Source organism: Pavona decussata, unplaced genomic scaffold, assembly GCF_977016875.1.
Source record: "Pavona decussata unplaced genomic scaffold, jaPavDecu1.1 SCAFFOLD_19, whole genome shotgun sequence".
In the NCBI taxonomy this organism is placed as follows: Eukaryota; Metazoa; Cnidaria; class Anthozoa; order Scleractinia; family Agariciidae; genus Pavona; species Pavona decussata.
The window spans coordinates 3,241,140-3,263,789 of NW_028145442.1; the positions used below are offsets into that span (position 1 = coordinate 3,241,140).

The 22,650-nt window shown below is 38.3% G+C and overlaps 2 protein-coding genes across 2 annotated transcripts; both read right to left on the reverse strand.

Annotated features, from left to right (window-relative positions):
- Positions 1 to 12: 12 nt before the first annotated feature.
- LOC146487094 (transmembrane protein 234 homolog) lies at positions 13 to 6,483 on the reverse strand. The gene is made up of 5 exons (XM_085092101.1): positions 6,394 to 6,483; positions 4,502 to 4,653; positions 3,245 to 3,311; positions 2,601 to 2,693; positions 13 to 1,136 (listed from the first exon to the last, which is right to left on the reverse strand). The coding sequence occupies exons 1-5, from the start codon at positions 6,407 to 6,409 to the stop codon at positions 1,069 to 1,071; spliced, it is 396 nt and encodes a 131-aa protein (XP_084948227.1). The 5' UTR covers positions 6,410 to 6,483; the 3' UTR covers positions 13 to 1,068.
- A 1,204-nt stretch (positions 6,484 to 7,687) lies between these two features.
- LOC146487095 (merlin-like) lies at positions 7,688 to 21,408 on the reverse strand. Its single transcript, XM_085092110.1, has 17 exons — positions 21,199 to 21,408; positions 20,926 to 21,054; positions 17,825 to 18,031; positions 16,884 to 16,952; positions 16,630 to 16,712; positions 15,802 to 15,877; positions 15,482 to 15,616; positions 14,489 to 14,563; positions 13,969 to 14,082; positions 13,288 to 13,410; positions 12,645 to 12,776; positions 11,830 to 11,918; positions 11,249 to 11,357; positions 10,681 to 10,784; positions 10,416 to 10,464; positions 9,625 to 9,717; positions 7,688 to 8,722 (listed from the first exon to the last, which is right to left on the reverse strand). Exons 1-17 carry the CDS (start codon positions 21,259 to 21,261, stop codon positions 8,672 to 8,674), a joined length of 1,701 nt encoding a protein of 566 aa, XP_084948236.1. The 5' UTR covers positions 21,262 to 21,408; the 3' UTR covers positions 7,688 to 8,671.
- Between the last annotated feature and the right edge of the window lie 1,242 nt (positions 21,409 to 22,650).

Here is a 22,650-nt window from a genome sequence, read left to right on the forward strand (position 1 = left end):
AATGACCATGACTCGCCAAAAAAGGATGTTTATTTTTACATACGAATAATTTCTCTTTCCCTCATCACACCAGTTTGTAATGATAAAATTCCTTTTAACAATAGTGGGTCGCATATCTTTACAGGTGTCTTACGACAGTCAGACTGCCATCTGCTGTGCTGATGACGTGGTACACAGAGTGGGAGGTTACCAGGCACGCTGCTGCGGACGTCAGAGTTACAACTCATTCACGCATGTCTGTTGTGACAGCGTGCCAGCTGCTAAGAGGTTCCCAGGCTCCACCGCGTCATGCTGTGGTCGCCTTGCGTATGATCCATACACCCAGCGATGTTGTAAGGGAAAGTTAGTGAGCAAGTACGTGCAGTGCAAGTGATGACAAGATGCGCATGCAGAATAACAACACAAAAATATGAAAAATGCAGCTTTAGGTGGCTCGCTGGAGTTTTATGATCTTTCATGATGCTCACATACACGCTGATAGAAAAAAAGAAAATTAAAAGAATTTAACGGCGCTGTCTAGCGCCCCATTCACGCCAAGGCTTAAACAAGTTTAGAAGCTGTTTAGTTTTCATAAAAGCTGCTTTCGGATTTTTGTCGACTACAGATTTACTTGAATCCTATGTCAAAGCCAATGGTTTAGCTTTCTGTTCCCAATTTTCATTTTGTTAAACTCGGTTTAATTAAACATGTTTTGTTGGTGTGAACGGGGCTTAGGACTTATAACTCAGTCTTTCTGTAGGCCAGGGTACTCATACAAAGTCCACAAAATTAATGAACCACAAATTGGCCAACTGTGAATGCAACCAAATGATAACGACAATTTTACAGTGGTTGAGGTTGTTAAAATGCTAAGTAATATAGACATGTTCACGTAAATAAATAAGTGCTATGCAATAAATTCAAATAATAAACTATCTTCTTTGAATCAGAACTTTACTGTGAATTTTCAGCCCTTTACAGAGCAAACTTTCCATTATGGCCCTTGACGAGGAGAGACTGTTGTCCACTTTCCATTTTCCTTTTCATTTAGCATGCTGCGCCAACAATAAATGATCCTAGAGAACTTGTTTATGGAGTTTTGTCCATAACACAGATGGTCACACCAGATAAAACAAGAACCATTCCAAGAAAGGTACCTGAGGAGGAAAAGCCAAACAAATAACATGTTTTGAAACCTTTTGGTTTTAACCTTAATGAGGGAATCACGAAAGAATTAGACCTCTTTCTTTAATTGCATCATGTTCGTTTCTTCAATACACCTAATTAGCCTTAATATATAAGGCTAAAGCTGCCCATTTGTTCAATTTAATCAGATAATTATGACTCCACAATAGAGCCAAAATCTTTTAAAACTTGGTTTTAAACAATAACTATGCTCAGTGTTTTTTTTTTTTTTCATTTCCTTGTCTAAATTGTCAGACGGCTCTGGCTTTCAGAATAAGTATGGTCATAGTAATTGTTGCTATTGTTATCAAGAAAATACTTTTTAATGAGACACTTTGCATCAATGTTCTCTGTGTTTCAAAGCTGGGAGAAGAAACATTAGGTCAAAAATCACATTCGGATGTTATTCAGATATTTTTCACAAGCAGCTTTCCCTGTTGCAACCTGGCATCCTTTGCTGCTTTGTTAAATGACTCCAGCCTTCGTGATTAAGTCTGTTTCCTAAAGTCCCATTTTGCACTGTTTTTGGAAATTGTTGTTGTTATGAGCTGGTTGGTTCCTTGCATGCAGCACCTTTTAGGTGCATTGTATATTCAGCCAAGATGTCTTCATTTTATTTTATTATTTTTTTATTTACTTATTACAATTTAATGGTACAAATATAATTAAAATAAGGAAAAAAAAGTGAGCCATAAGGAAGATCTGTTAAACGGTCAAGACCCCATACAATACAGATCACCTGATAACTAAGCTTAAAAACAAACAGAAAAATATGCATGTATATGAGTAAAAAGAGTAAGTACAAAAACAAACAACTACGTTATTCAATAAAAAAAAAAATCCCTAATCCCTGATTAAAAAATACTATTACTTGTTGCTGAACGGACCTCATAGGGTAAAGAAATAAACTGAACAAAAATTAGCACAATCAAGTGAATTAAAGGTTCTGATGAAAATGAAATCACACTTCAAAATTATTTTACATTTTCTTTAAATGAAAGTTATTAAAAGACTTTCAGTGAAAATACTCACACAGCTTACTCTCTAACTTTTTATCTTACTATTTCAAGTATTTGTGTTTGTTCTCTCTCAAGATTGTCACAAATCAATGCTAAAATTAGAGAAATGCGTGCTTGCCAAGAAGAATTTGTCAGAGTTTATGCCAACAATACGGTGTTGCGAGGTGTTTGTTTGACTATTTAAGCTAATTAAATGAGGTAAAATGAGATGAGATTAGGAAATAAAACTCCAAGGGAACTAATGAACATGGACCATAAAACTGAGCTCAAAAGACTGCTACAGTGTAGATGCAGTTAGCAATATTGTAAAGCTAAAGTAAAATGATGTGTCAACACTGCAAGAAAAACTGCAAAACAGCAAACCAGCAACGTTTTTTCAACACAATCAAATTAATTTTAGGGAGCAGAATGCTATACCTGCACTGATTTTGCCTTCTCCAAAAATCCTTCCAGTGAGTGTTGTTATGATCAAAGTCAGTGAGTTGGTAATGGGTACAGCAATAGACAAGTCTGTAATTACAGCAGGATATACAGCATCAGGAAAATTCTCTTTCACTTACAGTGCAACTAATTACTAACCCCAATTTTTTCATCTCGCAAAAAGTTTTATGGCCTGTGAAAGTTTCCACTTGTGTCCGGGAATGCACCTAACCCTGAATTTGGGTACTTCATGTAAGACAGGCCTTTTTGTCATTTTCATATGACTTTATGTTTGACAGAAGTATTTGTGTTTTAGTAAGAATTAAGGTTCGGGGACACCTTGTGATGTCTATCATAAAGTTCATGCATCTCATTAGCGTGCATTTCTGGACATATTTCATCTATCATGGTCCTTCGCTTACATCACGGTAAAACTAAGACCCATTATCCTTCTTGCGCTGTACATGTGGTGAACCAAAGAACCTCGAAAATTTGAAACTTTCACTTGCTGATTCTAACCTTCAGAACTAACCCTGTTCACCAACTGCCTTGCCATTTGAGGGTGGCGAAAATTAATGCAGATAAAATTGAAGTTACACTCTTTCCTCGTGCAGGCAGTATTTAGTTTTTTTGTCCTTTACCTGCTGAAGCCAGTGTCAAGTAGAAAACAACTGATCCACATTGATTTAACAAGAAAGGAATCATGTACTAGAAGAGAAAAATCATACATCATTAGGCTTGAGACCTTTTAATGTCAAAAAGTCTTACGTGTGGCCATTCAGTAGAATGCTACTGAGCAACAATAAATAAATCACTTAATTTAAGTGTCACCGTATTCAGCGTAAAGCCCTAATATTATTGGGGACATGCACCATATCAAACTGGAATTTGAAAATGTTGATTTTTGAGGAGAGGAAAAAATGGAGTACGGTATTTATTCAATTAACCGCCCTGGGCACTTATTTAATTTTGGGCCCATGAGGGTGGGCGTTTATTCGAGGGTGGGTGGTTAATCAAACAAATACGATACCAAGAGCAAAACCTCTTGGAGCAAGGACGAGAATGAACAACAAACTTAACCCACATATGACACCAAGCCGGGGAATCAGACTGGGAACCTGAATTGGTCTGGGAACTATTTTTTGTTGTATTTCTTTCTTTTTCTTTACTTCATGTTATTTTCTTTCTTTGTGTAATCTATCTGGTTCTAACTTTTAATTTAGGGTATGAAAGCCTAGGTGAAGACAATCTTGACGGACAAGAGTTGTATTAACCCTTTAACCCCTAAGGCAAAACGACATTTTCTCCAGATCCAGGACTACAAACTCAGTGTCCGTGTATGATATACCATTTTAAAGCTACTCATGAGTATATTTTAAAACTGATATAATTATGAATGAGAAAAATTATGGTTTTGAGATAAATGGCCTTAAAACGGAAAAATTTTAAAGTTCAAAAACATCCCAAGGTTTCTGGATATTAGGTATACCCCTAAACTATAGCTTATTTTGCAGTTCTCAACATGTTCATCAATGTGAGAAATGTTTTAAGACCCACAACTTCTAGTGGAAAAAAGTTGAAAAGTTATGGGGGTGGTCAACCATATCACATATGGGAGGGGGTTAAGTTTTTATCCTTTTAATGAGTAGATCTTCAGAAGACCATCTTGGTGTCAAAAGTTCATAGAAATCTGTCAAATATTGACAGAGTTATGGCATTATGTGCCAATTGGCACTCTTAGGGATTAAAGGGTTAAACAATTTTCTGCATGGCACGAGCAACACAAATTACAGGGGCCACATGAGGATATCATATTTATAACCTGAATCATCCCTATTGTAATCAATGTTACAGTTAACAATGCTTCTACTGTAGTAAAAAGAATACGGTAACCGTACCTTCCAGTTGGATGCTAAAAAGAAGACTTCCGCAAAAAATTGCTGGATTCGACTTGTTCTGTGTATTTCCTCAATTCCCTTACTTCCTTTTCTTATTAGTGGATTAGTGGAACCCCACAATAGTGACACAAAGCACAGCCAGAATGCATCAGCTGTAAGATTCAACAGGACTTGATGTTGGAGTGGAACATTAAAAAATAAAAATAATTAATGATCTATTTTCTTGCTACTCCTCCCCCCAAAAAATTAAGTCTAAGAATGGTTAACTACAGTAATTTCCTACTCCAGAAATTATGGAGAGACTGGTACTGAAGTGGGGGATGTTGGGATTATTTTGGTGGATGAATGGAAATTGCACTAATAAATAAATGCATTTCCCGGCAGTCAGTTGTATAGGAAATAGCCTTTTAGCTCTCTGCAATTCTTCGTCGATGTAATGTGCATCCGTCTACCCATCTCACAATCCCTCGCTTGTTTCAGTTTTCTCACAGTTTCTGGAGTGGGGAATTCCCTTACAAATTATTAGTTCATGCTAGTGTTTCAATGCAGAGATTCCAACCCTCCCATTTTGGCCAGAAACCTCCCATTTTCGGTGATCATTTCTGGCCTCCTGTTTTTGTAACTTATCCTTTCTTAACGATCCTTTCTCGTTTTTCTGTGGTATCTAAGGTTTCTTTTACCTTTGACACATCCTAGCATGGGCCAGTTTTTTAGCCCTCAGCTTTCACTATGCATTTAAAACTCTACCAGTTTATCCAAGACAATTTTCCATAGAATATGATCTCAAAATGTAGGAAATGGCATCTTAGAGGCCTATATTTTTAAATTGTTTTCCGGGGGTGCATGCACCTAGAACCCCCCTCCCCACCCTATTGGATTGGAAGAGATCATTGGGTTAAAACCTTGAAAGAACCACCCTATCTGGTACTCAAAATCCTTTGAAAATAGCACAGATTCTGGAAAATTTTTGACTATGAGTTAATAAGGGGTATAGAATGGTCCTTGAAAGATAATGGGTCTCGGCAAATTTTCGGCGGGTCTCAAAATCTCGGCGTCTCAAACTGGAGTCTCAGAATCTTGAGCTCGTTAAAAATAAAATGGATCTCGGAATCTCACATTTTGAAATTTGAATCTCGGAGTCTTGCAAACTAAGCGAAAATTAAGTCTGAATTGACCGTCCTAAACTGACAACAAACAATAATCTTGAAAAACGGCTCAACATCGCAATTACCTCTACAGCTTCTGTGAAACATGAAAAGTTAGATAAATTTTGCTCGTAAATTGCCGTACTATGCTTTTCGGCGGTGTTAGTAAAAAACACGTGATGCATCGCGACGTCTCGGGCTCGGATTTAGAAAAAGTGGTTAAGTCTCAGTCTCGGATTTTAAATGAAGGTCTCGGCGGGTCTCGGATTTTACCATTCTATACCCCTTTAATAGTCAATATCAAATGGCTGTTTCATCCACACAGTTATTTCATCAGAAAAAAATTGAGTTCACCTGTTTTTCTAAGTGTAACCAGCCTCCCTGCTTTAACTTTTGCCGAACTAAACATTATCACTGTTCTACAGGATACTTCATTTACAGCGGCAGTCAAACTTTTCAACTGAGCTTAAATTATTTCCATTGATGGCATGGGGGAGACGAAGTTTCTTAATCCTTTAATCCCTCATACTGAAAGGACATGACACACCAATATTATATTAAAGCTTAATCATCTCCTAATATTCGTGTAATCTACCCGTTCTGTCACTTTATCTTGTTCCTGCGTTTACAAAGGTTTAGCAATATAAAAACAGTATAACGCTAAGTTTTCTCACGTGCACTTTTCTGCTGTCTTGCAGTTGAACAGCTGAAAAAACTGTGAAGGTAGGATCAATGTAAAATACTTACCAACAGCACTGCTCATCTTCTACGCAAAGCTGACAAAGTCGTCGCCTTTTCAAAACTTTCCGCCATGTTTAGCCTTCTCATAGGTAAGGTACTGGGAACGAGAGCCCCATGTCCCAGGTAGCCTGTTCCAGGCTCCTAGAGAGATGCGCGAAGGAGAGTGCGAGGGGACGAAAACGACCCTCGTTTTCGTCCCCTCGCCCTCTCCTTCGTTTTCGTCCCCTCGCCCTCTCCTTCGCGCTTCTCTCTAGGAGCCTGGAACAGGCTATGTCCCAGGCGTCCCCCAAAGGGACCGCTCTGGGGCTGCCAAGAAAGGTACAAAGTAGTCAAGGAGTTACAGGTAACGGCGTAAAAGGAAGGACATTGCGGGGAATAATCGGATAGGGGGAGGTTGGGGGTAGTGAAAGGGGCACAGAAATCGTCGCTGATTGTTCGTGTTTCGCGCCCTTGAATTTTGACCTCAGTTTCGCTTGGCATTCTTTGGGTCCATATTGAGACCGGTGAGCGCCGCGTGCTGACTCACTAGAAACTTGCCAAGAACGCCCGGCCCTGTGTGGGAGATTACAAGGACTGTTCTATAAGTCTCCCACTTCTGCGTGCGGGCTATACCAACACCAGTTGCGACTGACTAAACATGCTTGTGAGCATTACCTCGAACCAGGGGGCTATCACCTATGTGACAGGAAAAATCGAATGCAGCGTGGTCGAGCGGTTAAGGCATCGTACTTGTAATTCGGGGGTCCAGAGTTCAAGCAGTTCAAGCCCCATTCTGACCACAAGGAATGTAATTGGTTCAGTTCGAAACCCAAAACTTCTGAATTCCAATGCGTTCTGGTTATGTTAAAAAGATCTGTATAAAACCACCTTGCGGGTATTGTTGCCGCTTTCCACAAAGAGGCCATTTCCGAGTTGCTTTGAACCTTATTATGAAAGGGAGACTTAGTGTACAATTGTTATAATTAAAATTAGTTTGTTCATATGAAGACAAAACCAATTTTCACATGAAAAGTTTTGCACGTAGCCTCGCTTTCATAATGAGGTTCAAAGCAACTCAGAAATGGGTTATTGAGTTGCACTCCAGTGCTCTTTTATCATGCAAGCCTGCATGAGGCCTTCGCAGTGTTGCTGAATAGGCTGCTGTGGAATATTTAGATAGATGTAGACGTATGAACGGGAAAACAAGGCACAGTGCCACAACTCCACGTGCACTGCGTTCCATACAGCAACTGGGGACGAAGCATTGCAGTTGCATGCGAACATTTCTCTCGACTAAAGAGGCCTCTACAAGCGACTCAAATGACGGGAAGGAAGCGAAGAAAAGAGTTTAATACGATCCCCCATAAAGGATCTTAATTGAAGAAAATATTCTTATATATTACACTTTAATTTTTTAAAACTACTCAAAAAATGAAACATTGACACGGCAATACTTCAAGAAAACCTAACTAACAGTAAAATAATTATTAAAAGTTTTAAAGCTTTGAAGAATCTAAAATATAAAGAGCCCCCCTTAGTGATAAAGAGTATGTTTCTTGCGTATCTTTCTCTTACAAATAAATTAACAAACATCGAAAATTAACCTTGTTTAAAAAGCTATATTCCACATAAAATTTGATAAAAAAAATCGGGTTTTCTCTATAGATACACTTCATCATTTTCATTATGTTCTGGTTAATTTCCTTTTTGCAGCATACCCTGAAAATAAACTTACAAAATGACCCTCTGTGCTAAGTGTCAGAAAACTGACGACCTTTTAGGCACTACCCAGATCTGGGAAGTGCTTCTGATTGGCTGTTTCTAATACAATCGAATAGACCATTTCCGAGTTGCTGTGAACCTCATTATGAAAGTGAGGTTAAGTGCAAAAGCTTTTCATATGAAAAAATTAGTTTTGTTTGCATATGAAAGAAAACTCATTTTCATAATAAAAACTTTGCACTTAGCCTCGCTTTCATAATGAGGTTCACAGCAACTCGGAAATAGCCTATCACTTTCAACCATTCAGAGGGAATCATTTCATCACGCACCCGGTAGTTTCGCCCACATGCAATTTCGCCCATAACAGACTCGCCCAAACTGGAGCGTTTCCTCGCCCTAAGCAAATGTCACTATCACAGTGGCGAAGGATAACTGTGCTTTCTTTATATATCTATAGATGTAGATTAAATATCTCAATAATGGAAAATAAATTAAATATTGTGAAGAATCTCTAATCTTTTCTGGTGCAGAGTTCTTTAGTAACAGTGGCGTCTGGACAACAAACACCCAACTGAGTTCTTTTTCATAACTCTTCAAAGAACTGTATTTTGGCGGTGGATGTTCCAGTCTGAATCTAAGAAAACAATGGAAAAGAAGTGTAAGTCTATAAACAAAACTAAGTTGAGGAAAGGCATCCAAATGAGCCATAAGAATTATGTACTGAGTAAACGCCTTGAACTAGAAAATTATAGGATATTTTTTGTCTCAGCGTTATCATTGGTCACGGAAAAGACCGACGTTTCGGAAGAAAAACGCAGTCCTTTTTACGAGCCTTTGTGCCAACTTAAGAAAGGGTCAAAACGAGGCAGAGGCTTCAAAACGAGGCAAGATTAAGCCTACAAAAGACCTGGGGCCCGTTTCTCGAAAGTCCCGGTAACTTACCGGGCCCGGTAAGTATATTTTTAAATTACACAGTGATTACAGGCATGGTACTTGGCCAATGTTACCATAGAATTATAAGATTTTAAAATTTAGTATTCAAAGCTAACAAAAATTGACTTCTCTTAAGAAACATTATCACGAAAATCACTTATCGGGCCCGGTAAGTTACCGGGACTTTCGAGAAACGGGCCCCAGGGCCCGGTTGTTCTAAAGCCGATTAACGCTAATCTACGATTAAAGGTTAATCAAGGTCTTCATCACGCTCCTTAAAAATAGGCTTAAAGGCTGATGTCAAGCTAAAGGTAAAGAGAAGTCTAAGCCAATACTGAAGGACAAAAATCTTTTGGAAGAATCTTTATTGATTGGTTATTAAACTCGAATCAAAGTTCACGTTAATCCAGGATTAGCTTAATCGGGCTTTGAATAACTGGGCCCCATTCAAAGGTAGAATCAAATTTTAAGCTGTGTAAATGTGGGTTTGCTCTTCGAGTTTGTGGGTAAGTGTGACCGTTCTAGTGGAAACTTCTCTCCTTCCAACACAGGAAGCCACTGAATTTAAAAGTGTAGTAAATTAATCCAAATATCGTGGCTTACTTTTTGTAGCGTGGAGTATTTATTCTCCCCGCGTTTCAGGTTCTCATCATGAATGTAATCCCAGCGAGTTTGTCGATCACCAATCTTGAGGCCCTAAAAGGAAAACTTGATGTACTTAATCAAAAGTTGTATACGCTTCAATTAGTACCGACAACAACTACCGTTTTCGGCGACTTTTCGTGTCTAATCGAAAGGTTTCCGTTATTATCGTCAAATTCGAGATAACAAATGTGTCACGATGAGTTTCGATCATTATTGACCAATTAGTAGCAATAACACGAAATCCTACGAAAGTTGTTACGAGACTACCCGAAGAGTTTCCGACCATTATCATCCAATCAGAATCAATCACTCACAGCGTCGTCATGAAACTATTGATAGAAACGTATCTACATGACGGCCAACCCTATTCAAGACGGATACACGTTCAATCAAAGCGCGCTTTTTATGAGGCAGATTTTTATTTTTCAAGCTAAAAGCACCTGACATAAAGTAATGTTTAAAACACGGGCAGCAGTGCTTTACGCCGAGTGGTTTTAGACCCGAAAAACACGTGCTGCGAGTTTTTTGAACGGCTTTTAAAAAAACATTCCTGGAAAAGCGTGTGTCAAGAGAGTTCATAACAATGATGCTTTTGTTAAAGTTGGTAATAAGCATACGAGAAAAAACATTGAACACCGCATACTAGTAAGGAGGGGGTTTTATCGGGTTTTAAAACCACTGCACGTGATGTTTTATCGACCGTTTGATAGGTCAATGGGTTTATGAATTATTAATGACATATTCGGTACCTCCATCTGGGACTTCAGGTCTCTGAGCTGTTGCTGAATATTTCTGTTTCTATTAAAACAAACAAACAAACAAACAAAAAATAACAATCAACAGAACTTAGTTTCTTCTTTTAGGAAATTGTGTGGCAGTTGACGCAACACCCTCCTACGTCATGTCACGCACTCCTCCCTACCTCGTGGGGAGGAATGCGTGACGTGACGACCGAGAGGACGTCTGCGTAAGAGGATCCTGACGTACGAGAAGTCAGAGTTATTTATTCTTTACCTTTCTTTCTCGTATTCCCGGGACAGCTGATTAACCTCGCCATCTGTCAACTGGTCTACAGTCCGATCGATATCGGCAATTATTTCCCTGGGATCACTGTACCTCTAGGAAAAAAGAGGACTATGTCACTAAGGGCTTGGCTTAACCAGGAAACACTGATGCTGAAACATTGATGGAAACGCAAATGTTCCCCAGTTTAACTATGCCAGAAACATGTTGCGGACGCAATTTCAAGCGCACAGCCATTGGAACATTATGTAGTTGTTGCCGCCGTTGTCGTGAATCGACTTTGATGTATAACTTCCTCGCGTTTGAGCTCAATTTGCTAAACTTGAATACTTACTGATTACAAATACTTGAAAAGTTTTCGATTGTTATATAAACCAATGACGGAGAACACCAGCTATATGAGCACTGTGCACAGCGCATTGAAGTTGCCATGTCATCCAGTCGTAAAGGATGGATGAGATCAAGGACTCAGGCAATTGAAACCGGATTTTGACAGTGACTCGAACGTGTGTTTAATCGGAAAGCATGCACTGTTGAAAAGCAAGAGGATTTTACTCACAGAAAATAAATCTGGGGAGGAAGTAATTTCTAACAGCTTTTGTTTTGCCAGCCTCTCTGCCTGTCGAGATTTCATCAAGTCTTCTCTCAAAAGTAAAGCTTCCCTCGCTCTACAAGAAACAGAAAATATTTCTCAGTTGCTGTTACACACACACTTCTTACAAATTTTGTCCTCAGAATATCTTCCAGCTCATGAATTTTCGTCATTCTTAACACCTCTCAGCTTTGTAACAAGAAATAAGTGTTAGTCACCAGAATCTGGTGGTACATTTAGGGTGGGTTCCTTTGGGATGATCCAGATCAGCTGATCTGGATCATCCCAGAGGAACGGACCCTTAGGCAATATTTTGTTGTTCAGTTGATGTTCAGGTGGGACCCAGTTGTTCAGAGCTTAAGCTAATCCAAAATTAATGTGAATTTAACATTATGATTCTTCCAAAAAGATTTTTGTCCCTTTATTTAACTTTCCCTTTAACTTTTCTTTTACTTTACTATTAGCTGGAACAAAACCTGGAACTTACTGATATAGTAGGGAGAAATTCAACGTTTATCACTGCAGCTGGTGTTGATTTGATTTATTACCTGGCTTCAGCTTCTTGCATCACTCTTCTTAACCTTTCCTCTGCTACTTCACGAGCTCGTCTCTCTATAGCAATTCTCTCATCACCTGACTGTGGTATAAGAAACGAACATGAACAAATAACAAAAAAACATGTTCTCCACACTATACTCTTCCTTTGCTTTTCCATCCACAACTGAAGAAAGTGTCTGTACATGCTTCGGCTCGTACGAGTTTCATGTGCCTGCACATGCGTGCTTTGTTCCACATGTGACGCGTTTTTCGAGCCATTTTTCGTGAGTGACTGGGTTTGTTACGTGTACGAGTTTATCTTCATCACTTGCCGTCGTCGTTGCTTATTACTAGAAACCTTTAGATTCTATTACATGTACGATTACAACGATGAGTTTTTCAGTAGAGAAAGAGTGCGCACGCGTGAACCAGTGTCATTTTGGCGGGAAAACGAGATAGCCGTCATCATTTTACTGCGTGTTTTTGTAAGAACGGCGCAGTGTCGAAAACAAGTCCGCGTAAGGTAGGTGATCTCGTCTTTTAGGGATCACAAAAGGGCTTAGCTGTCATCATTCAAACCAGCTGAGTCAAGTTTGCCCACTTATGTCCAGAAATGCACCTAACCCTGAATTTGGGTACTTTATATAAGACTGATCGTTTTGTCAGTTCGTCGCTCAAAAAGAGTAAAATGAAGCCTTCTGGGATACATCTCTTCTTGGTACTTCGCTAAAAACTTGTATTCACATCTCGTCTTCATACTCGTACTGGCGGAATCTAAAGGTGTCTACTGTTATTCTAAGCCAGATTTTCAATCGCATAAGCGTACCTTGCTGACGCACATTCGTAGCCGTTTAATTTCTTCTTCTGCATCAGAAGCCTTTTTGCCAAGCAAAGCCGCTTCTTCTTCAGCCACTCTGGCCTTCTCTGCTAATAACTCCCCCATCTCCTCTGATTTAATCTGTCAAACGAAACAACAACAACAACAAACAAACAATTTTGTCTAAGCATTTAACAGTAAAACGAGAGCTCATTTAAGAGAAGACATAAAAAAATCAGAGTTTTTTGTGTCCGTGCGCGATTTGCTTTTCGGATCGATCGCAGCTTATTAGAAAGAGAACTGACACTACGTATGAGGAAAGCACTCGTTGAGTCACTTAATTTTGTCCAAATGATAACGTTGATAAGTGTACACTGTGTACATTGCCTGGACGAGTTAACACTTTGTGTAAAATCGAGTTTCCGTGATTTTCTTTTAGCAAAGTAAAGAAGGCAGTGTGGCAAATACCAGAACTGCCTTGTGAACCAACTCGAGGTATCAAATTAGACTGTATGTACTGAGTTCTCCGTAACTTCACAATGAGAAGCAGGGGAGCGGGGTTTGAAACATTGGGCTTGCTGGTTCTAATTTCTCTGACAAAAAGGTCAGCCCACTGCAAAGATGAATTATTGAAATATTTCGGTTTATTTACCAAAGCTTCTTTAGCTCTGCTCGCTTCTTCCTGATATTCTATCATTCTTCTTTCTAGCTCCTCCTTCTGTTGGGTCGCCTCCTCACGAGCCTGCTGTTCCTTCACCAACTTGTCCCTCTCAATCTAAAAACACATCACAATATACTTTCACGGGATTTGACAAAACTGTTTGTTTGTCCGAGAAAATTGTCAATGCCCCCTCCCACACACATGTTAACATGCCCCTGCCCTCCCCTCCCTCCCTCAATGTACACACATTAAGGGTTTGGATTTTGATCAGAAACCTCCACCCGCAAAGAAATTCCAGTTTAGTGTCATTAGTAATTTCATTTTAACCCCCGTCCCCCTCAGAATTTCTAATGGCCTCTCATGGAGTGGATAGGGATATCTTCTCAGATTGCACCATTTTGAGTTAACTGCTGTAAAACATGTAAAAAATGATATTAAAGAAAAGTCTGTTACAGAAACAGAAAAGTTGCTTAGAGAGCTCAGAGCTGATAAGTTTTGTGTTTTTTGAGTTTACTAAATCATTTTATGATATGTATGCAGTAAAAACATTCCAGGAAACATTAAGTGAACAGGTTTTCTGGATGCCATGCTTTCAAACAGTAAACAAAGACAAAAACTTCACTATTGAATAGTCTAGAAACTTTTTTAGTAAATTATTATAAGTCCCCTGACCTGCCGTCTCATTTTTTCTTCTCTTGCCAGTGATCTCATCTGTTGTATTTCCATTGTGTCTGGCTTTCTTCTCCGCATGTAAAGCTCATGGTTGCCAACACACAAGTCAAGAATCTGGAGAATTAAAATGTTGCATGTAGTACACTGGAAGCACAGTACTGTTGTGAAATTGTTTTTAAAAGCACCTCGTACCTCTAAAGCAGTCTGTGAATAAAGCTTTCTCTCAGCTCATCACTTTCAGATTTACAGACCATATGGGTAACGGGGGCAGATCCAGGAATTTTTGATGGCGGTTGTGGGGGGGGGGGGGGGGGGAGCTTAAACAGAAAATACAGTAGAAACTGGTCTACTTGGTCAACTATACCATTAAATTTCAAATATCACAGACTTCTAGTCGTACAAGACACAGCTTTGTACTGTTCTTGGGAAATGCACTCTGCTCTTGACTACAAGAATTCTTAGGTAGAAAGTTTGAACTAGGGGGATTAAAGGACTTTAACTATCATAAACTTATACATACCACTTTGTTGACACGCAGTTTTGCTGCATGAAATATAAAATCTGGCGATGACTTGTCAGCTGGTTTGATCTGAAACTAAACATTAATTAAACGCAATTTGATTATTTGGTCCAAAAACATCAAAACAAAGTACAACATGTTATTTGCAATTATTATCCAGCCTTCTCAAAAAGATTTTTAAGAGCAGGTTATTCTGAAGTTGGAGGCAGTTTGGGGTGCTGAAGGCACCCATGCGAGTGCCCGTAGGGCGCGAGCCTGTAGGGGGGTCTGGGGGTATCCGTTCAAATGCTTGATTGACTTGAAAGTGACATTTTTTTCTGATACTCGGATAAAGGCGATGAATATTTCCGCTTTCGTGATTGAAGAAAGATCGGAATGACGTTTGTGTTTAAAATAGCGGGAAGTGAATACGGTATGCACGCTAAACAAACATTTTTTTAACCTTCAAATTATTTTTGGGGAGTTTCTTTTTGGGCGTTCTTTCTGCTTTTTTCTTACTTGTCAGTAACAAAACAAAAATAATATATTTTCCGTCTGGATGGAGATGGTCAAACCTCCAGAGGAGGCGGCTCGTTGAGCCGGCAGCCGGCCGGTTTTGAGAAGGCTGTTATCTATATTACACTTAATTAATGCATAGACTTCTGGGCCCATTTGCTCTAAGCATGGTTAGCGCTAACCCGGGTTAAATACCATGACAACCTATAGGTTTTAATACCTCTTAACCTTTGGTTAGCGTTAACCATGCTTCGAGCAACTCAGCCCAGGCTGCCAAAAATAACCTTAGGTGTGAAAATGCTGGGAGGCCAGTGTACAAAAGAGATATCTAAAAATTGAGATTGGACGTCCAGAAGCAGAAACAGACAAAGTGAATAAAATACAAACTAACAGAACTGTGTGAACTGTATCCCTCCCCACCCCCACCCCCCCCCCCCCCAAACAGTCCAGCAGTTGCTCTCTATCAAGGGTCAGAAAATAATCATCACCAACACTTACCCTTTTATCGTGAAATGAAATATTCTTTGTCTCATTCCAAGGAAAGGAGATTTTTGGATTAAGCTTGTTGTCTTTTTCATAAATGTTCAGACCGTGAGCATCAATTCCAAGCCACAATTCAGTTCCCTTTCTGTTCTGCAAAGTAACAAAATAAGCAAATTAAATTAATAAATTAGCATAAAAAAAAAATTAGTATTACTAAGTGGTTTTAAACTCATATAGGAGATAGAAGAAAGAGAAGCAAGAGACAGAAAGACTTTTCCCGAAGTACAGCCCCACTCATATTCTAACTTAAACAATGAAGAACGGAAAAATTGTACCTTGATTTCAAAGTAACTCACACCATACATCTCAAGATCTTGTGCTATTTTCAAGTATTCCATCTCTGCCTCATCTCTAGGAAACAATCCAAACAGTTCACACAATCATACAGTTCACATTACAGGTTCAATATAATATTACTTCATCAATTAACAAACCTAACTAGAAGGACTTTGACTTAAGACAAATCCCAGGACATTTAGAGCTAACATGCAACACCTCCACTTGGTGTAGACAAGGTGCCTAAGTGGTTAGCATGTCGGATTTTCGATCAGACAGTCAGGAGATTGGAGGGTCGGTGGTTTGTGGTTAGGTTGGTCTCTTCATTGCTGTATTGTTTCCTCAGCCAAGAAACTTTGCTACACATTGTCTCCCTTCACTCAGGCGCCAGTGGTTCAAAGAGTGGATAACTTTATCCACTGGATAAGTCACTATCCAGTGGAGCAAATGTACTCCAACCAACGCTTTTGGCAAGTTTTCCACACAATCCCACACTTAAATTTGACATATGCTTCTACTCTATCCACAAATTATAGGGCTATCGGGAAAATCTTGCACACATTTCATCTGCCGGATATAAGCTACCTATCCAGTGGATAAAGTTATCCGCTCTTTGAACAACTGGGGCCAGGTGTATAAATGGGTACCAGCGACGTACTGCTGGGGGGAACCCTGTGATTGACTTGTAAGCATCCCATCTAGGGGGAGTAGCAATACTCCTAGTTACTTCATGGCACAGAAATCAAAACTCTTTCATGGTAGTGATTTTCTTTGTTTTCTCCTTATGAATTATTAAATGAATTTGAGAAAATTTTTTTCTAAAATACCTTCTCATTCCCTTGTGCTCGGCATACCAAGAGGTGATTCTCTCTTCCCACATATCTGATGTCATTTGATACTGATCAATTACCTTTAAGATGAAAGAAACCAAAATAAAGAAATAAATACATGTACGTTTGGAGTAATTAAATGACCAGGAGTTAATAACTATAACCAGTTAAGTAGAGAAAACTGCTTTCAGTTTGAGTAAAGTACAAGGTTGAAGATGTCAAGATTCTGCTGTAGCACATTATGTACCAACCCTCTGAGGAAGTAGTAAATCATTCGCCAGGAAGCCTGGAGTGTGGAACTCTTTGTCATAATCTCCGTACTGAAAAAAAGAAGAAAAGCAAAAATTTATTTTAAATTATTTGCTAATTAGCTGTTTCTGTAATATAACAGACCTTCATCATGACAATGTGAAATTTTAATGTACGCCAGGTAACAAAAAACCATTGACACTGCTGAAAAGAGCACCTAAGAATTAGAAAAAAGGCCAAGTTTGATAGTCTTGTGTTTTATTTAAATAACAGCAAAGATATAGACTTATGACTAACTGTATGAATATTGTGGCATATTCCTTCTTGTATTTTCAACAGTACAACAGTTTGTAGGACAAGTGTAGTTGGATAATAACAATCAATGATAATTTAATAACTACGAGCATGAACATCCATCAAATTTAATTATTTACTTGATTCCCAATTGAGCAATTCCCACCACTTTATCAGGCTCAAATACAGCTGTAGACAATGCCCCACATGTAGTTCGACAAATGGTGGAGGCACAGTGGTGTTAGAAGTGGTTAGCAAGACTTTTGATCAGAAGATCAGAGGGTCGGTGGAAGGTTGGTCTCTGCATTACGGTGTTGTTTCTTTAGACAAGAAACTTTGCTCCACATTGTCTCTCTTCACTCAGGTGTATAAACGGGTACCAGCGACATACTACTGGGGGGAACCCTGCAATGGACTAGCATCCTATCCAGGGGGCAGTAGCAATACCTCCCCCATTTGTGTCCATCTACTGAAACTGGGCTAAGCTTCAGCCATGGGGGCTACTTACATGTTGCTGCTAGTGCGACTTTACCTATCTTACCTAGTTAAACAAAGTTGGGTTAATTGCTTTGTTTGTTTAATTATTATATTTTTACTTTTATTTTATTTTATTTACAGTTGGTATTGAACACTGCTGAATTAACAGTACCTTTGCCTGGACTGCATAAGAAGCCAAAAGAACAGATGCCTCTGGTGGACAGAAAATGTCCATGTTCAAAATAGCCTCCTTCACTTGCAGGAAAAACAAGTGTTGGGTAATTTCTTGCATCAGCTCTTCGGCTACATCTTCAGGATAAAACTTGATGCGGAAATTAAGGTTGACTGGGTCCTCTTTGGGAACATCTTGGTCCAAAACCTGTGAAATTAAGAATTACAATTAAAATTAATATTTGATAAAATTTATTAATTTATAATGTCTAATAAATGTCTGTCTGCTGCTTGGTTATTATGTGCCCTTAAGTGTAACATTCAGAATTTAAAAATCACTGAACATATTTAATGAGGTTATAAGACATTACTTGTGAGAATTTATTAAACAATTAAACTTACAATAAAAGATGCCTAATTCATAGCCAGAATAAATATTTAAAGAGCGATGTTTCAAAAGTTGACAAACTTCCTTCATTCTGTTGTTTGACGTAATGCAACCAAGCGTTGAGGAGTCACATGACAGAGGCTTGTCATAAGATGATGGTATAATGGTAGGACTCTACCCTTCTCTTTATTAAAAGTATGGCATCTTATCTCAATGGCTTTTAGGTGAGTGCGCAGCCGTCTACAAGTTTCACTAAATAACTTAGTCCTGATGACACAACCTCCCAAATGCCTGTCTCCAGCTCTGAATTATGGATGTTTTCATTGATTAAATATTCATTATGACAAAGCCAAGTATTGTTTTCTGTAAAAAACAACTTAAAACATTTTTTTTTACTTTGGAGGTTGATTAAAGTGGATAGTGTATAATAATAAAAGTCTTTATTTCCTCACAAAATAAAAAATACATATCTCATGTCACAATATTTGAGTAAAAAGTACATACATCTAAGTTATTTACAATTAAAATACGCTCACATGGCTCAAGTGTTAGTTTCTGAATAAAGAAAACCAATGAAGATGCAAAGCACTGACAAGAAAACCAGGAGGCCACATTATCATATTTTTAAATCTTTGCAACACATGAAAAATACTGCAGTTTCAATAAATTAATTTAGCACCCTTTAAAACTAACTTGAGGCAATTAACCTTAAAGATGTTAAAAAATTGCAACATTTGACAGCCTTCAAAAACTTCCGATTACCAAGAATTGAGTTGAAAAAGCGACTCGCGAGAATCAAAAAATTAATGAGCTTATCACTTGACTGATTCCTTAATAAACTAATCATGCAAAACATCAAAACTTTAATGCCCATATTATGGAGAGTGGCATTCTCTTGAATTACTTGGATTAAAAATGGGAGAAAATGACCGACAATAGTTACTGACGGACAATGAGTATTACTATAGTACAGATGTACGATGCAATAGGCCATTTCCAAATTGCCGTGAACCTCATTATGAAGCGAGGCTTAGTGCAAAAGCTTTTCATTATAAATTAGTTTTGTTTGCACATGAATGAAAAACTAATTTTCATAACAAAAACTTTGTACGTAGCCTCACTTTTATGAGGTTCACAGCAACTCGGAAATGGCCTATTCAATGGAATCACCTTAATCTCCCAAAGGCAGTCTTGGCACCCCCCCCCCCCCCCTCCCCAAAAAAGACAAAAAAAATGGGTATTGATAAATAAATAAATAAATAAATAAATAAATAAATAAATAAATAATGGGTAACACTGCCCAAATATGGTCATGGTGCACTGAACATCATCATCTGTATTGTCACCATAATGAACATATATCCTGTTATATACATAGTTTCATGTGTTAGGAGGAAAAATAGCAAAGTAAAGATCATCTCCAGCTTTTCTGCAACTGTGCTTAACGTTATCCTGATGTGTTGAACAATAAAACAATAATCCTGCTCAATCTTGCGGAATATCCCCTGATTTTACCTAACTTGGCCTGCGGCCTTCTCGGCTAAGTATCAGGTAATATTCTATGTGATTTTGCAGGGTAATAAATTGTTAAATAACTTTCATGACAAAACAAGATCAGACCTGTCAGCCATTGATGGTTTGCATATGACATAATGGCAGCCATGTTGATGGACAGGAACAATAAGATTTTTCTCCTCTGGGAGTTAACTGCCATTTTATCCAAACTATGTGCGCAAATTTTCTTTTGTTTTGTCCCCCAGCATGGTGGCAATGCAAACCATCTATTCCAAATAATATTAGTGAGAGTGTTACACTTCTGTCAAATGTTTTTTCTAGAATAAAATTATTAGCTAATGTATGACTGAAAATGTATAAACATCCTTGGAAGGAAAAATGATTTCCAAGCTAATGAGATTTAATTGTAAAATCTATTATTATCGTTTTCTCACCTTACTTATCTGAGTTTGATCAGTTGAGTATGATATTAAACATTTTGAAAGCACTTTAAGAAAGTTTCAACTGGTATACCTAATGCTGTACAAAAGAATGAAAACAACCCAGAGTCGCAAAATCACAGAGAATAGAAGACAAACGTTTTGTCCGACGCGAAGGGCGTATGAAAATACTCCAACAAAATAAACACAAATGAAAGGCGAATCAACAATACTCATAGACTGCCTGCTGACAAAAGCAATTTTGTGACAATTATCACAACAACAAAAAGCTTTTAGCCTTTGTTTCCATTTTACCTAGATCACTAAAATAGCCCTGAGCACTGTTTTTTTTTTTAATCGCAATTATTTTTTTGCCAACTGCCAACTTTTCAACTCTAATTTTAATTTTCTCAGACTGTTCACTTTCTTAGCGCAGTTCGACGAACGCAATGATTACAGCTGGACTATTAATTAATGGGTTCGGGGTGTTTCGATGGCTTTGCGCTAAGTTTTAAGGTTTAAATCCCTTTAAGTGATTTTAATTGAGTGTTGAAACCATAACATTTAAAAGAAATCGTGTGGGTATGTATGGAAAATATTAGAGGAAAAAAATTTAAGCGCAAGTGGGTTGCAACAAGAAATGGAGCGAGCGCTAGCTATCATTAAATTAACGTTGTCGATCCCACACGGCCGAGCACGGGTTGCTTCGGAATTCCGGCAATTCTTTACATTTTCAATTAACCTTATACAAAAATAAAATTCCTTATTTCCATTCAATACCTTCTTGTTGAATTTTATCCAAGTAACGATCGCTTTCTTGTCAACAAACTGTAAACCAAAATACCACGTCTCACGGACACCCAGGGTTCGCACAACGAGTTCAAACAGTTCTTTTCCCGTGCAGTTTCTCTGCGCGAAAGAAATAAAATGACACAGATTAACACATTAACACGTTGAATTAAGAAAACTAGGGTAAAAAGGACGTTAAGTAGAGTAAACAACAAATTAAATAGTAGCAGGTAAGCTCTAAACTAAGTGATTTATGAAGTTTACCTCGACAGAAAACTCGAGCTCCGCATCGAGAGTCGTGATACGAACGTCGAATGTCTTCGGCATAGTTACGCACCATTTGGAAGGATTTTACCACTGGCAAATGCAACTATTATATCCTAAAGAATTCTACATTTCCAAATATTATTTTTTTCTCTACACATCTTGGCAATGTTTAGAATTTTGACGTTCTTCACGATCTCCATGAGCACTCCGCTGACCAGCAATACTCCTGTCATGTAGAAGGCACCAAAAGTATACATGAACACCTGGGGTTCCAGTTGAGTCAAAATTTATTTTTTGACATCAAAATTACGATGACTTGTGCCCCTCTGTTGGTTCCAAATTATTACGTATGTTTAATAGTCAAAAGAAGTACAGTGGTTCAGACAGTAGCTAGAGTATTAACCCAAGTATCAGCCCCCCCCCCCAACACTTGGGAAGGCCTGATACTCAGGTTACTAGCATATCAGACTTTCTGCGAGGGGAGGCTTGGGTTCTCCTTCAAATTTTTGGTTAACCTGAGTATTAGCTCTCCCTCCCCCCTCCCCTTAGGGAAGGCCTGATACTCAGGTTTCTTTGGTGGGGTTTTACAGCCCAGTACCTCTCTTGGACTCTTTCCTATTTTCAGACCAATAATAAGTAATTTTCACTAACTTTTTCAGACCTAAAAACTTAAATTGGTACCAATCCCCCAATTCTAGCTAGATCAAGACAGCTAAAATCCATACTATTTGAAGCCACATTTATACAGCTATTTCAATTAATGTTGTCGGATTAAAATCAAGCTAAAAGACAAGACCGCAATGTTTTGTGGGATTATTTTTTATGAATAATTTCGTCACAATCATCCCTGCACGTGCTGGTCATTGTACTGCTAATTACAACCTATTGTTTTCTCCAGGCATGACTGATTTTGATGAATTTATTCATAAAAATCCCACGTAAACTTTCGGTCTTGTCTTTTAGCTTCATGCTTTGAGCCGACAACGTTAGTTGAAATGACTGTATACTGGAAAATTCTGAATGTAAACCTCTCTAAAATATGTAACCTTACTCTAACTAAAGCCCCATGCAAATCTCCGGGGCAACTGTGACCCTTCCAATAATAATTGTAAGGCATTTCAAATAAGCCACGGACTTATAGCTGTTTTAAAATTTTAGGCTTTTTGCTTAGTGTTTTACACTGTTTAAAGATCAGCCAGGTTTGAAAAGCAAACTTTCCTCAAGATTTTACCACCTAAAAGGTACCAAGTCATAAATTAAACCCCTCAAAGGCACAATAGGCACCCTGTTTCATGGCACTCTCCTCGATTAACACATGGATCTTGTACTGATTCTTCACAACTGGCTTTTTTAATAATCCACCAATACTTAACGTGGGTGTTTTCATGATACTGGACAGGTATGACTTTCTTTCTGGTTTGTAGAGAAAAATCTATACCGCATTGACCT

Excerpts from the sequence above, each read along its gene's own strand:
- LOC146487094 (XM_085092101.1), bottom strand. Across the intron at positions 2,694-3,244 it reads CTTGACACTGGCTTCAGCAG|ACTTGTCTATTGCTGTACCC; the intron begins GTAAAGGACAAA and ends CTGTAATTACAG. Across the intron at positions 1,137-2,600 it reads AGAAGGCAAAATCAGTGCAG|GTACCTTTCTTGGAATGGTT; the intron begins GTATAGCATTCT and ends TTTCCTCCTCAG.
- LOC146487095 (XM_085092110.1), bottom strand. The coding sequence starts at position 21,261 with ATGCCGAAGACATTCGACGTTCGTATCACGACTCTCGATGCGGAGCTC. Across the intron at positions 10,785-11,248 it reads CCTCCCCAGATTTATTTTCT|AGGTACAGTGATCCCAGGGA; the intron begins GTGAGTAAAATC and ends CTTTTTTCCTAG. Across the intron at positions 9,718-10,415 it reads ACCTGAAGTCCCAGATGGAG|GGCCTCAAGATTGGTGATCG; the intron begins GTACCGAATATG and ends TTTTCCTTTTAG.